Genomic DNA, 16,497 nt, shown 5'->3' on the forward strand with positions numbered 1-16,497 from the left:
GCTGTTTTCCGTTAGTGATGAACACAGCGAAAATATATATGGTAGGTGTATTCCGGCGATGCAAATGCTGGTTGCAGGATCAAGCTGTTTATTTCCGCGGAAATGCTATTTTCGGGATTTTGCGGGTTATATTTGCGAAAAGGTGAGATTGCAAAATCTGCCCACGCTCCATTTTTTTCAAATCTTAAAATGATGTTTTCTAACAATAATTTGGGTATGTGTCAACCTTGTGACCACTTTTTGAACATATTTTTTATCTTCTCATTATTTTTGTTAATGAAAGATACTTCATTCTTTTTTCATTATTTTGACTTCAAATGGATTTTTCAATTAAAAATGTCATTTTTTAAAGAAAATTAAGGGTATTGGGTTTGCACCAAATATTTGGCATGCTTTCGATTTTGTCCACACTTTTAAATCACTTTTTAAAAACATGCCATATGTATATCTTATATCAGATACCTTTTCAACAAAAATGAAATCCAGTAAAATAGTATTTCATAGGCTGAAATGTAGCCTGAGAGGATTAAAAATCAAATTTATCCTAGGAAACTTTTAAATCAAAATTGACCATAGTAACCGTGATAAAACGACAGTTGGTGATATAATTCTGTAAACTAACATATATTCCTTAAATTAATGCATTTTTATTCTTGCATTTTCCCTAACAGTACAAAAAGCCTAACTTCTAGATATGCTCTTGGATGAAACAAATGGTTCTTTATTTTTCATAACAGAAATCAAATAATAATTGGAAAGAAATTTATTTTCGTTAGTAACTCAAATTCAAAAGATATAAATTAAGATTATCTTTCCCTCTAAGGTACATAAAAACTATTTGAAATAGAATTTATGTAGATTAAAGAATGATACAAAATAACATTTGATTTTCATATAAATATATCTAAACTAAATAGAATACCAACACCATAAAGGCTACAATTTTAATTTTGACCAATTAGGGCCCTTTATTTTGTTACCTTGACAACAAAGTATTTCAAAATTGTTGCTATCGTATTCGGCATACCTCGTAACCAATATTTGCCAATTTTCACTTATATACAAAAATATCTAAATTTCAACCAATCGCTACAGTTAAATCACCCAAAAACTGTTTTCCCAGATTTCGATTTTGAAACTGCCTTACACATAGACAGAGAATGCCCTGAAAGTATTTAAATGCAGGGCAAATTGTGGACACCTCCTTTAATGGGGTGGAATGAAATAACAAAGAACAATGTTTCGCTTTCCATTTTTCCATAATTATTTAAAACAAAATTCAAAATCTGAAACAAAATGACTCAGATATAAGGCTGTGGCAGTTTCTATGGCATTTTTAACATTAGCTTGCACACCGCTTTTGATCCTTGAAACGATAAGACAATGGTTAATCAAAATACTTTTATATCAACATAACGACTTCTTTTTCAATTCATAAATGAAAGTTGAAATAATTTGAACCGCGAAAATAATCAGATTTACGGCATTGATGATTTAAAACAGAAAACATAGATATACTGTTAAAAGCAAGGACATAGCACTTTTATTTCATGAATCGATTAAATGTCTTGTAATTAGTAGTTACCATTAAAATGCCCTCTCTCTTGTAATAAGTAGTTACCATTTAATTGCACTCTCTCTTGTAATTATTTAATTACCATCTAATTGCCCTCTCTCCGTTTACAAGATTATGTTTGTTGTAATCATGTGTTTCTTTGAAGAGGCTTTGGTGTGACATAATTTGTCTTTTATATGAACACTCATATGTTAATACCCCAAAGGTGAACAAAACTTTTCCATCCCTAAATAAACGAAAATGTGATTTATTCTCTTCCCTGGGGTATTTTACAGTAAGAAAACATACCAAGCCGGCTAAACCCAGACCTATTCTCATTTAAACTACCCATTGTTACGATCAATACGCACATACACTTGTATCTTCGATTATACACACTATACTCCTGCCCATGACTCTAATGCTTTAAACGTGTCAATACTATATAGAATGTTGCCGGACTTCTACTCTTTCTATGACAGGCACAGCACTATAAGTGTCCGCAAAAAGAACGTGTGTTTGGTGTTGATAGTGATACTATTGTTGTGGACCTTTCACCTGTCTGGAAATGGCAATGATGCTGTCACACCGACCTCCGACTACAACGATGGGTATATCAAAGACATATGGGAATTTAACGCTGTCCCTGAGACGCTTGGACAAGTACAAATGGTGGACGAATCGGTAATACATTTATTTTACATTCCTCTCCGTTGTGAAACCCACTTAATTTTAAATCGGTTACATGTGAAACCCACTTAATTTTAAATCGGTTACATTATAATACCACTAAATTGACATTGATTATAATTCCTGTTCACACATATCCATTGTCTTTTTCCTCAATTATTTTGAAATCTTGATAATTTGAAGAAATTTTCCTTTCCTGAGAACTTTAATATACCACGGTTCCACTGTAATTCTATATTAAGGCTTATGTTGATTTGATAATGATTTTTACCGCCTTTCAACGTTACAAAGTAAACATTAACATCTTATGGTGCCCATTTGCTAGGCTTCATAAATGATGTCAACATGACATCTACGGAATATTTATGAATGAGACTACTGGTCACATAGTTCTGTATTATTGGTATGTACTTAACTGGCTAATATTCTGCCTTTGATATAAGAAGTCCCTATACCTGCCTACAATTATTTGTTAACATTAAGGAGACATGTTAACATGTTCAGTCTATGTTTCCATGTTTATGTTAGTAAGAATGTAATTATGTCTGAACACCTGAATTCCTACTTACTATTTATATCCCAATAAAATTGTAATCTAAATCATTCCTGAACTTCCCAGATCATATCAGAATTAAGAATCCCCATGAGCACGTGTCAGATTTATCGGCCCTCCGTAGTATTGATTTGGTCATTATAATGTAACTTGAGGGGACTTGGTCGGTCCGTAATGACACTAACGTAGCACAATATATACCAACTCGTGTCTGTACAATCTAAAGACATTGATCCCAAGCTTACATCGCTACATTTGTAAATACAAATGAATCAGATTACTTTCTATAAATATGTAATAAGCATTATATATGTATATATATCACCATGGTAAACAACCAGTCGGGCCTGTGGGATTATCATTATAGACAAACAACACTAGTCTAAATGTACGCCAGCTGTCACAAAATCGATCGGATGTGATGGTATTGAACACCAGCTACATAACTATGTAATGCTGGAGGATTGAAAAAATAGTAACACTGTTTTTGTAAAATGTGTGTATTACATGTACACGAGTCTTTTAAAATGTGGTCTCTATGATATTTTTCGTAAAGATGTGACTATAAAATAAAAATATGAAACAAATGTTAGTTCTTGTATGTGCATTTGAACCTTCGTAACTTACCATTACAATATTTATTAAAAAACGTTTATATTCATAATTTCAATTTTGACTCAGTTATTAGTTTTGTACATGTTGTAATTAGTTGATATAAATTAATTTTGTTGTGAGTATGTTATCGTACACCTATAACCCCTTATAACAATGATCTGTGCCCAGCTGATGTAAGGCTAATTACATTATCAAATCAAGATCAAATAATTTCAGGTAAAACGAATTTTACAAAAATCATTTTTTATCTGATTGCTGATTTTAGCGTAAATATAATTATGAATTTTGCAGCAAATAAGACATGAAAATTTCACTAATCATGTGATAAAGATAATCATCCTTTGAACAAATGGGGTCCTGGTGTAGTTCTATCCTCAGTCCATGTGGGCGGCCGCCTCCAGCAGTCTGCATCAGTACAGTAGCACTTTTGGAATATTTACATAGTTTTCTGATACCAATCGGCCACAAACATACCATATAAAGGGACAATGGGCCGGATAATAAATATAATATAGTGTACATTTATACATTAACTTTTAAAATGTATAAGCAAAGAAGCATGGATATTTATCTGGTTTCTGCCCATCAGTCCATGTTGGCGGTCTTCTTTAGCAGTCTGCATCAGTACGGTAGCACTTTTGGAATATTTACATAGTTTATCCATTAACTTAATTTATAAGCAGATAAACATGGATAATTATCTGGGTTGTGACCGTTTATAACGTATGTTAATGGGGTGTTGGCTAGCTGTGTTGGAACTGCCAGCTTAGCCTACGGACAACTTGTCCAATTGTCCGTTACACTGGGCATCGTTTGCGTTATAGATTAGAAAGATTTATAGTTTCCATTGAACTTCCATGCTTATGTAACCTTTGGTATTCAAAGTTGATTTTATGGTACTAAAGGATTGTGTTTAGTGTAACAATATTTTTAATTAAACGGTTTTGACCCCTTAGGGGGCTATTCAGTTGGTCAAGTGGTAAAAGTAAATATTAATGAAAACCCAAATCAATGGTGTAAGGTGTCCTTAATGTCCACTTTCTCTGCGATAGACTTTAATTGAACTATAGGCCAACGTACTGGCTGGTCTTTCCGAATGGACATGTTTGATTTTTATCTTTTTATCCTAATATCAAAAGTCAAATAATGTTAGCATTCTCCCCTGAAAGTGCCATTTGGTAGTGTATGGTGTGAAAGAACATAATTAAATTAAAGTTGCAAGGTTACATATCTATATGTACTAGTTTGGCATGGAGTTAATATTATAAGCAAACAGCTACAAACATCTATCATACCAGTAAACAAAATGACCAAAACTTAATATAAATCACTGAATTCCCTAGAACTCATAAGAAAGTTAATACCAGAACTTTTCCTATACAGGGTTAATTTTGGCAAAAATGGCTGAAAATGGTGCATTTTGTAGCTCAAAAATAAGGGGTAGGGGAAGCATTTGTTGTTATTCTGAGAAAAAATATGAGTCTTATTAATCATTACTAGCATATTTTCAAAGAAGACTAATGGAAAATAAATTCTACAAACATCCATACATATCAAACAACTCATTAAAAATTTTGGCTTTAATCTCTCGTTTATGTGGTCAAAACGGCAAAATTCCCATGAAATCCAATATTTCGTCAACTTAGTCTCTTTGAGTGACAATAGTTCAAAAACGACCACACAGACATATGGTTTTTCTTCCATTTTCTTTTATGCTATGAACTCCTATTTCCAAATATCTATATGAGAAAAGAAGTATAATACAAGAAAATGTTGACTTCTCAGAGAAGGACATCCTTAAGTAAATTCAGTTCGCTTCATGTTTTGTTTTCGAAATGACAATTTACATCTGCTATAAAGACCATTAATATATATATATAAAGGAGACATGTCTACAAAGGACATTTTTGTTGTTTCCCTTTGGTACCTTTTATATTAGACTGTCTATTGGGTGAAAAGCGTCTATCAATTTATCTCGGAAGTTTGATGTACAGGTAAATATTTCTATGGAAAAGGAGAGTAGATAAATATAAAACATACATGACACATCATCGATATTCGCATTTACTAACAATGTCAACTTATATTTTCTTTTCTGAAGGAAAACATTCAATTAAATAATTAATCAAGGATGTACACTAATTTGAACAATCGTATATATGGTAAAAATCATCCCATTTATCATTCATACCTAGTTATTGTTCGGTTTACTAGTCTACGTATTCCGTTCGAGTGAATTATACATAAATCATAGTGATATGTTTAGAGTTAAATGTGTGCGGCTTCGTGTACCTTTGCTCGTTAGCATTTGGTGAGGTAATTATTCCACACATACAAATAGGTCTGTTAAGAAGATCTTTCGTATATTTTTGTATTCTGTCATTATGATCGACTTTCATGATAAGAAAATAGAGATAAAATATTTATAAAATCCGAAACAAAAGGTTTGTCAACACTTTGAGGTCAATGAAGCAATCTCTTCTGAAGGCGTAAATATATCATGTTTGGCATGAAAAGAGAATGATTGAACGAATTCCGTAGCACAGGGGATGTACGAACTAAAACCAGCGTGTAGAGACATTCACGATATTGGCACTCATTGGATGTATTGGTATACAACAACCGATGTATAAAACAATTACTTTATTATTCAGTAATATCTAATGTTTGGCACATTGCATTCATTAACAAATTGACATTTCCATATTGATATAACCACAAGTTTTTAGTAAAATCACATACCTTTTAGAAATCTTACACTTATAGATCATTTGTGTTTTTTCTGATATCATATTTCAAGCTAAGAATACATGTACGCACATGCAGATACATTGTTTGTAAATGTCTATCAAAATGCCGCAAATTAGGCTTCAGAAATTAAATTCCTCTAGTGACAATTTAGTTATTTCTGATCGGATTACCAGACGAAATGTGTTTTGCGTCGGTCAATTACTGCCGCGATTTCAGTTAAATATTTTATTATTCATCGCCACATTTTCATTTCATTTGCAAGTATAATATTAGACAAAAACAATGTTATGAATTTCCATCAACGCATTGTGTATAGAGTTGATAGAGGAATCGATTTACAAGTGACTTCATGACGTAACTCCAGCTAAGCCCTAATTCGATAGTTAAAGGTAATATTACACCTGTAAAGTTTAAGATAACATTGGATCCCCATCTGTTCCGCTATACAAAGAGTCTTTTCATATGATGGCAGATACGTTTTTAATCATTTTCACAGGTCTCGAGCGCGTACATGATCAATTTATATTTCTATTAGCGTTACCCTAGTTTTAGCCCCTTCCACTGTGTCACTCATATTCACAGTTTAAAGGAGTTGAACAGAAAAAGTTTTAATCACTTGATTGTTATGAAATCTCATTTTATTCAGTACAAGACCGTATCGGCATATATCAGTCCGTTTGTATGAGTTATGCAATTTGCTTCTCAAAAGATACACGTAGCTTCATGTTATATTAGCCTAGCCAAAATCAAACATCTTACAATATTTTTTTTTAAGTTTGTCGAAACTAGGTCCTACACCTACCGTACAAACTTTGATTTTCACCCGGTATCAAGCTTTCCGCAAACCGAACGAAGTACAATATCGACAAATACGCCGTTTATCGACTATACTATCCCGATTTTAATGTTGAAATGTAAGGTATCGTTAGACGGATAGCATATAGATTGCTTTTTTTCATAATCTTAGTCACAAAAGGCGTTTTCATGTGCAGTTCCGAATGCACTCATTGACCCGTAGACTTGATTACCTGTCTTAGAACCAATTCTCTCCGCTAGACTGTGCTCATAAATACTAAGACAGGTCAGGGCTACCATTTTGGTCAAGATCCTGACCAAATGATTCTGATTGGTCAATTCAATCAACAGCCAGAGCTCCCGCCACTGGTTGATGCCCTTACTCCATCTTCTCAATGAATCCATCATTACTAATAGTCAGCGCGAAGCTTTCGGACGATAATGGTAACTCCCCTGCGCCAGGACTATAGACACACAAATTTGTAATCAGACAGGTGATTTTCTCCTTAGAAGAAACCGTAGGAAATCTTACAATAACCCCTGTTTGAAGAACTCGAACTAATATGGTAAGAAGGAAACTCCCTAAGGTTCCATAACGTTCCCCTGGAAAGGGCGAATACCGCTAACAATGATTCCACTATCGGAGACACTTGCAAAAGGGCGTCTTGGAAAGTGGAAATATCATATTCAGGTCCGCATATCATATTGAAAACAAGGGACAACAATTTTCAACATCATCTATTTTAGAACTTGAAAAATTTAAAAATAAAATCTACATGGCAAAAAACAAACCTTAAAAGGTAAAACCTCCTCAACAAAACGTTTTAACTGAGGACCTAACCCGAGGTTAGGAAGGCTATCATGAAAAGACTTAGCAGTGTGTGGACGCATATGTTATACAAACTTAGCCAGGAAGGAAGGAAGATCTTTTTGATCGCGACAGCAGATTCCCATCCCTCATCACACAAGTGGACCACTGATCTGAGTGAAAAATACGGGTCTTTTTGCAAAACAATATTACGTCGTGATTGACCCTATAATAAGTTGACACAGTTTTACAAAACCCCCCAATTTTTTTTTGGGGCCCCCCCCTAAAAAAAAACTTTTAAAAAAATTTTCCCAAATAAAATAAGGAAAAAGTTTAATTTAAAAGTTTTAATGTATATGCTAAATTATTACAATAGTCATGATTGGCAGCAGTGGAGTATGTTTTAGGTGTCTTGTATAACATGTATAATAGTATATGTAAATTGTAAATTATCCGACAATACCATACAATTCAGTAAACTGATTTATCAAGATTGTGATAATCAATAATATATCGGCAGGTACAACAATTGTTTATGTAAAATAAAACGCAAGCATTGGTATATAAAAATGGTTGTATACTAACGTATGTCTAAATAGATATATAAGAGCAAATTTAAAAATGGTTATACAGAAAACAAGAATTATATTAAAGACATGATTATAATGGCCTATCTGTTGATTACATGTAGGATTAAATAGATATATATGAGCAGCATGTATTGATTGACATATATTGGATTTAGGAATATATGGGCATAAGAATGTATTACATGCATTATATATTGATTGAATAAGTGTAAATACTAGAATTGCTTTACCTAAATGTAAAATGGGCACTACTACATGATTGCACTAGTGTACGGCAAAAAATGTATGGGCAAATGAGAACAATTGCATTCAAGTAAATAGGAGTATATGGGCAAATTATTTTGATTACATATATGGAGATATGAATATATGGGCATATACAGGTATGACTGTATATGTTGAATTGCATGTATGTAAAGTATTAAAAATATGGGCATATATGATTGATTAAATAAGTGTAAATTTTAATTTATAAGACTATATAATAAATTGCAGATTTGTAAAATAGAAATATATGAGCATGTATATCGATTGATATATATTTTTATAGTAATTATATAAAATTGATAGCATATGTGTAAATTGAAAATACTATGGGTTTACGTATTGGATTGCATAAGCGTAAATTGGAATACAAGTGTATATGGAATTAATTATATATATGTAAAAAGGAATATATGGCCTACTAAATAATTATAAGTAAATTGTGAGTACAAGAGTAAAGATTAATTATACAAGCGTGTGGTCATAATCGCATAGATGATAATGATGTTTGATCACCTATAATGACATTTTCTATACACATTATATAAAAAATCAAACAACCATCACTTTTACTGTCTTTTCAATGATTAGCCAACTGTATGGGACATACGTATTCGCAACCTATGGTGAATACTGTGGAATGGACTTGTCGTATTAAATTTGTTAGTTAATACTCTTACACAGATAATGGATCACATGAACAATATTATGGGGCATTTATTTTAGCATTCAGTTTTTATTTATTAATTATACTAATTTGATAGATTTAAGTATGTTTTGAAAAAACATCCCTTGGAAATTGAAACCTAGTGTTACGCACACTGTTAGCATTCTCCCATGCTGATCCATCTCTGTAACTATAACATCCTATAGCGCCTTCTATTGTTTCTTACATTGCTCACCTCACTGTAACCTCTATCCTGTATGACATCTTGAACTATCATGACTCTTTCTAGATTTGCTTTACGTGTACATGCCACCCGAAAACTTTGGTTGTTTTTGATGGACAATGTGGTAATGATATCAAGAATCATATTGGGCGGCATGTTAGGTTGCTTCTACAATCGGCACCACATGGCAATTACTATTGCAAAAAATGTTAGTCCTATATCAATATTCATATTTTTTAAATTAATTGTAGGCTGAGTGTTTATGTATGCAACATTCGCAACTTCTGTCATGGATTATTCTGTCGTGTATAAATAAAAAATACTAACTTCCTACTAATCCTCCACAGTTACTGCTCCTCTCCTGTAATGATGTCCATCCTATCACTGGCCCTGACGAACGTGAATAATGACCTTTCTATAATTCCCATCTAAAACATTCGCGTCTAAGAAACAAAACTGTCATCTTTAGAACACAGTTAGCCAGCGACTTTGTTATTATATGTACAACAGAGACTCACCTTCGACATTAACGGAACGCAGACGACGCATATTTCTCCTAGGATCGACTTTGAAAAAGAGGCGGGGTTAAATTAATACTTCCAGTACTCTTATAATCCACCTCCCTTCCCACAACCATAAACTTTTGGTTATTGTACTACCACGTATAAGACCTCCTCAAACTGTATTACCCTCCTATTTGGAACCATTTGCCAGCACTCCTTAGAAACCAGCGTATAGGCGAAACCGCATATATCATTCGGTGTAGGTGACATAAATGTTGACCTCTTTGTCCGTAGAACATTAACCTTCAAAATTACTGACATAATGAACCACAAATCACAACTTACTAACGTAATTGTACAAACTAGGACTTCGCGGACACGTGCGTCAGCTCCTCGACCCAATACCTCCTTTAGCTCGAATGTTTTTAGCTGGACACGATATGAAGTAGACCGTGACATCTCGGATCATGACGCCGACCTAGTAAAAGACTATTGAGACAGGGATTTTGTTAGTAGAAGTACCGTTGGGTCCATTTAGACCCGGGATTTCCTTCTGTTTACAATGGCAACGAGGTGGAAATGCAATTTTGATGTTGTTAAGGGAGCATACAGCATTGAAAAGGTATTTGTAGTTTAAGAACGCTACAATTTAAGTTTAACGACTAGATATCTACTCATGTCCGAAATTTGAAGTTCCATACCACATGTAGTACGCTGACGTCTTGGTGAATGTACCGGAAAACCCACGAGCGTCTGCTTCAAAAGAAAATTTCGCGTTTCAACACCCAATACACAGCTAATGGTATGTAAAATTGTTTTCCATCAATAAATAATTAATACTATTTACAATTTACCATTGTATAGCAGACTAGGGGTCAGCAGTTCTAAAACAATAGATGTTGGTATTTTTTCAGCGAAATTATGCAGACGTCATTTTGAAAAATAGGAATATCCCCAGAACATTATAGATACTAGCCAATCAAATTGCCAAGAGCGATAGCCCAGACCTGTCGTATTTTCGGAGCGAAGCCTAGCGGAGAGTAGAAAAACTCGGGCAGACAACCCAGTCTAATTGACCCGAGGAGGTCCGAACGAACGGCGCATTCGATCACTGTTCGGTACGTCCTTAATTGCTCTGCCCAATCCGTGTCAAAACCGGCGACCGGATGATGATCGAAATGACATTCGTTTTTCTAGTCGATGTAAGGAGATTTTTTGCGACCACGGGAAGGAAATCGAATTGTTCGTTTAGACCAGAGGGTCGCTTTATACAGATGTTCGTTAGTACAGATTCGAGTGTAAATGTTTTCCCGTCCTGCTAAGCAGATACAATCGGTTTGTCTTTCGTCCGAGAAATGTGGCGGGATGGATGTGCTTCCTCTGAGTCTTCAATAGTATGATTCAACTTTTAAAATGTGATAAATAGGAATATAGCTTATTGATGTTATATTAATCCACAAACAATCGGTTTTTTAGTTAACATATTAATCCACAAACAATCGGTTTTTTAGTTAACACTCATATCTCTTCATTCATAAAATATGTTAACTTAAATTACATTGTATTTCAACGTTCATTTATTGCATACTGTTTCACTGGAACACAATAATGAAAAGGCAAAAATAAATGGAGGTGGGAATGCATAAAATGAAGTGAATGAAAACAATACAACGAAAACATTAAAAGAAAAAACAAAGAAGAATTTTGTTTATGAAACGGTTAACAGGACGTGTGTGTTTTTCAGTCGTACTTTTTCAGGAGCTACGATCGCTATGTTCTTTCTGAAAACGTGGGGAAGAAATGAAGAAGTGGTGAATAATGGGAAGGAGTGCGGCACACGCAAGAGTTGCACGTGTGGTCCGCACATGTGAACAGTTGCACGTGTTAACAATGTACGATCTCCGTACGATCACCACGATATCAAACCGTACTTACAAGTGCTACATACTTAAGATGGCCTTAGTGCGCTGAGCACAAGTTGTTTGTCATCTGATGAGACAATACAGCGCTTGCGTATTGACTGTACGGTGCATGCGCGTGTCTTCCGGACGTGGTTAAATGCGTGACCTAAACGCCGTAGACCAAACGGAGCCCAAACACAAACAAACATGGCGATCCTTCTGCATTCGTGCTCCCAAATACAAACAAGTCTGCATTTTTGGCACGCAGACAGTAGATACTATAAAGTTCGTTGGATTGTGACACGGTTATATGCCGTAATGCGTGCCCATACGTATCCCCATATTTTGTTTAGACACATAGACTTTTGACTACATCAAATGTATTATGTTTAATAATGTAAACTTATTCCAAAGTATGTAAATGACTACCTTTAGTGGAATGGAATTTATTGAAACCCATCAGACTGACTACAAGAACAAAGACAAGACATCATTGACATTTGATTCTTGTCATGAATCGTTACAAACTAAAGAAATTTAAATACACGAATCCTGTTTGTGAAATGGGATACATCTTCATTGATGACAATAGATGAAGGATCTTTTTGTTGTTGTTGTTGTTGTTGTTGTCGTGTGACACAGACGTTTCTGAAGAAATCAGTACCTAACGACAAACCATAAAATGACCGCTATCAGGATGAATACTATAACACATTCTAACTGATGGTCACTTAATTGAGTCGAGGCTTGCCGAGAGTTTTATAACATTTTTTGACCCCGAGAGTAGAAAATCCTTAGTTTTCATTTTGATACCTTAACGTCTTTATTACCATCCCACAATTTAAATATACCGCTATTTTAAATCTGCTGCAACAAGTTCTTAGAAAGTCGTGACTCAATTTCCCATACGTGTAAATTGCATGACAATTCAAACACAACTCCTGCTATTTGCCTTTTTTACAGAAAACACACCAGCTTTCTAGAAAAATGAACATTGTATTTTACCGAGAAAACTGTAGTCTTGTTGACGCAGTAGTGACGTCAAGAGAACATATTGCATGGGTAGCCATATAATACAGCCTCAGACGACATGGGTTTAGTGCATGTGATAACCCAGTACTACACCTATATTTTTGAGAGAAAGTTCTGTTTCACGTAATTTAAGTTTTAATTTCAGATTGTCATGATTCCAGAGAGATCTCAACTGGAGATGATGGCTGTACCTAGGTTGCAAGAGTTATATAAAAGGTGAGCTTATAAACCGCAAGTCTATTAATCTTTAACATAACACTATTCAGGTCCAACCATTTACTTCATACATTACAATATGTTCACTGTTTTATCAGCGGTCTACTTGCCTTGGGGAAGACCTAAAAAAATTCATAGAATTAGAATTTCTTACATAATTTTTTTCTTTTTAAAATATTATCAATACAGAGTTGTTTTTTAGGAAAACATTTTCAATATAATTCCTTAAATAGGTATAATATTTAACAAAATATCAATACAGTATTTCAGCTTCAATATCTTAATACTTCTCGTGATTCATTTAACATTTTGAATTAAAAAAACCAATAACAATTCTTCATGAAAACTTCACAAGTAAAGACCAAAGGCGTTTATTTTTGGCGTTGTTGAGTATACAAATGAAAATTTTGAAAAGCATTGCTGTAATCCTGCACAGGGTAAAAAATTGTCTGATTCTTACTGTGTTTTGTGAACCATTTTCAGGAACATGAATAACCTTCAGATATTCTGTCCGGTAAAAACAGTGTTCGGTGGAACACATGACGGGTGGGCCGTGTGTTCAACAGAGCAGAGGAACAGATGCGTTGTTTATCTAATCACGTAAGCATTAAACCGCTTTTTAACACGAACATGGTTTTTACTAGCGTTATTACGTCTTTGCATATTAAAGAGTTAGCTCCCTTGCGGGTAGGTATCTATTGTGACGTCATTGTTTTGGTAGGTGCAATTCACGTCATTTTCTTCGAAAAGTATGACGTTACGCTCGCAAACACCTGACGTCACAATCAATACCTGCCCACAAGGGCAGATAACTCTGTAATATGCAAATGCAGAATAAAGTAAATGGAAATTTATATCCTTATGATCCATATGATCAGATGTTTGTCAAGTATAGTATGTAAGTGTGATTATACCAGTTACTCAGGTTATACTAATTTTCGATTGACTGATTTCCAAAACCTTGGTATAATGTGATGCAACAAAGTACCATACTTGTACATTAACTGAAGTTGTGAATCGATTGATTTCATACATTTTTCAACAAAGTTTGGAGTGAAGGAATGACAAAACGACTAGTATTAAAAGCAACATCATGATAACTGACAAAAAATAGATCGTTAACGATTGTTGTAAGATTATCAACAAAACTGTAAAATATACGGGAATGCTAGTCATTTAAAGCTGTTGGCCAGATTAAGGTATCCAAGCAGAATAAAGACAGGGCTGCTACGCTTCCATGGATATGGCACTGTCATGAATAATATGTTTCTCAGAAAGGATTTTTCAAAAATGTTACTTTTTTTAAATCTTCAATGGCATAACTTTTAATTGCATTTTCAGCTTTAATGACGAAAGAACCATCTAGTTTAAAAAATGTTATCAACTATCAACAACAATGAACATGAACCGTGCTGTGACTCATAGTACTTTCTCTATTGCAGTAGTAACCCTGACCCGAGTCACTTTCTGGGTGAACTCAATACAATATGGGGATGTCAGGTCTTTAAAATAGAACAAGCGTAAGTTATTCTATCTCGGTCATTACGACTGGTTTGCCTGTTGTCAGTATTATGTGACTGAGTGGGGTGCGCTGCCCGGTGTCTCTGGCGGTATGTTTCAGTAGGGTACCGGGTAGTACTAATGTAAGAAACACAATACGAACATACCGCAGTCTTCCTCAATAAACAGCCGTTCACACAAACGCATTGTCCTTAAATGACCCTGGCTGTCATATGTCAGAGGATGAAAAAAAATATACCAATCGAAAAATACAATACTGTAACGCTACATTGGTAAACTGTAAAGATAAGTAAAATTATATTAATATGATAGTATATAATTTGATAACACAGCAGTATGCATACGCTATAGTTTAAAAACAGCTACCAGTGACATGGGAAAATACAAATTGGACAATGAAATCTCTCCACATGGTGTGTCCAGGATCTAGTGGGTCAATTCATAGGCCATGCTGGCTGAACCGTACAACAAAACGGACGAATATGTTATTCTATAATTCGTCGGAAAATATAGATATTTTATTAGATTATAGATTATGGAGTACAATACCTAATTATAAAACACAGTGGTAGCTGATTATGTATCGGAAGTCAAGTATCTGTAGTAAATTATCATCAAGTTCATTTTGTGGACAGCTCTCCAGGACGCTGGCGCCTATCAAGTTTATCTATTGGTATCAGATTAATTGTTCTTTTGTATTTTTAAACCTTTTCTTTTTAATCTATTTTATTAATATCTCCCATAAAAGTATCTCGTTTTCGATTAGACCCAAATATGCACATAAGGAGACAGGTTGAGACCAGTTGGTCGAGTGATGTTCATTTTATACAGTCCACGTTAACATATTACATAGTTGTCTCCCTCTGCATGAGGGTATTGATTAATAAAATATTTCCCTACCTAGAGGGTGTGAACACGAATTCAAAACCCGAGGGGTAGTTCATGAACGTCCAACTCGAGACTTGCTGAGGGTTCGACATTCAGGAATTCCCCCGAGGGTAATGATTTCGTTGTCACACCCTCATAGATAGGGAATGATTCTTTTTCTCCCATATACAAAAGAAAAAGATGAGATGATAGCTGAAAATAATGACGTCACAATTGATGCTAACCCGCAGATACAAGCGCAGATAACTCTGTATTATGTAAATACGGAATGTAATATGTTGAACATATAAATAGCATTTTGCTGGTAACTTACATTACAATCTTTATAACGCAAAGTATGTGTCATTGTTTACAGTAAGAAGTATTTATGATGCTTACAGAATGTAAAGTTTGTTATTTTTGCTTTTTGTATATTTCTCTCTTAAACTTGTGAACGACTACAGACCAGGTATACTTTTTTCTTGGGGTTTTTTTTTGGGCAATATTCACAAAGGGAAGAAGGGGGAACCTTTATGTAATGTTAAAAACCATCTTACAACATCCTAACAACACCATGCAAATTTTATTATTTTTGTCCGATTGCCCAATTTGAATGTTTGGTTTTTTTTTACTTTCAGTGAGTGTACAGAAAGCAAATTGAAACGGATTAAAGACGAGGTGAGTAAACATGCAACGCATGTAATCAAACACTAGGCCGTCTGTATACTGCACTTAGTAAATATATTTAGCCATTCTTTATGTTTGCCCAGTGAAACCCACTTAAACACGATGTTATCATGAAGTATTTAACAGCTCATGCTTAATTTTTAAAATTACATGTAGCAAAATGTGGTGGGTTTTGTACTAAAGCGACACTCCGGAACTGGGTCAGAAATATGAGGAGCTGGACACAATCAGACATTGAAATATTGTAGTAAAAGGGGAA

General features: G+C 34.3%; 1 protein-coding gene across 1 annotated transcript in view; it reads left to right on the top strand.

Annotated features, from left to right (window-relative positions):
* Positions 1–1,238: 1,238 nt before the first annotated feature.
* The window catches only part of LOC138335136 (uncharacterized), a 44,043-nt gene continuing 28,784 nt past the window's right edge, over positions 1,239–16,497 (top strand). The window contains exons 1-5 of the mRNA XM_069284073.1: positions 1,239–2,239; positions 13,093–13,163; positions 13,647–13,763; positions 14,606–14,683; positions 16,190–16,229. Coding sequence (XP_069140174.1) covers positions 2,006–2,239; positions 13,093–13,163; positions 13,647–13,763; positions 14,606–14,683; positions 16,190–16,229 — 540 coding nt within the window. The 5' untranslated portion in view covers positions 1,239–2,005. The remainder of the gene's footprint in view (positions 2,240–13,092; positions 13,164–13,646; positions 13,764–14,605; positions 14,684–16,189; positions 16,230–16,497) is intronic.

The sequence above is a fragment of the Argopecten irradians genome, chromosome 11 (genome assembly GCF_041381155.1).
Source record: "Argopecten irradians isolate NY chromosome 11, Ai_NY, whole genome shotgun sequence".
NCBI lineage: Eukaryota > Metazoa > Mollusca > Bivalvia > Pectinida > Pectinidae > Argopecten > Argopecten irradians.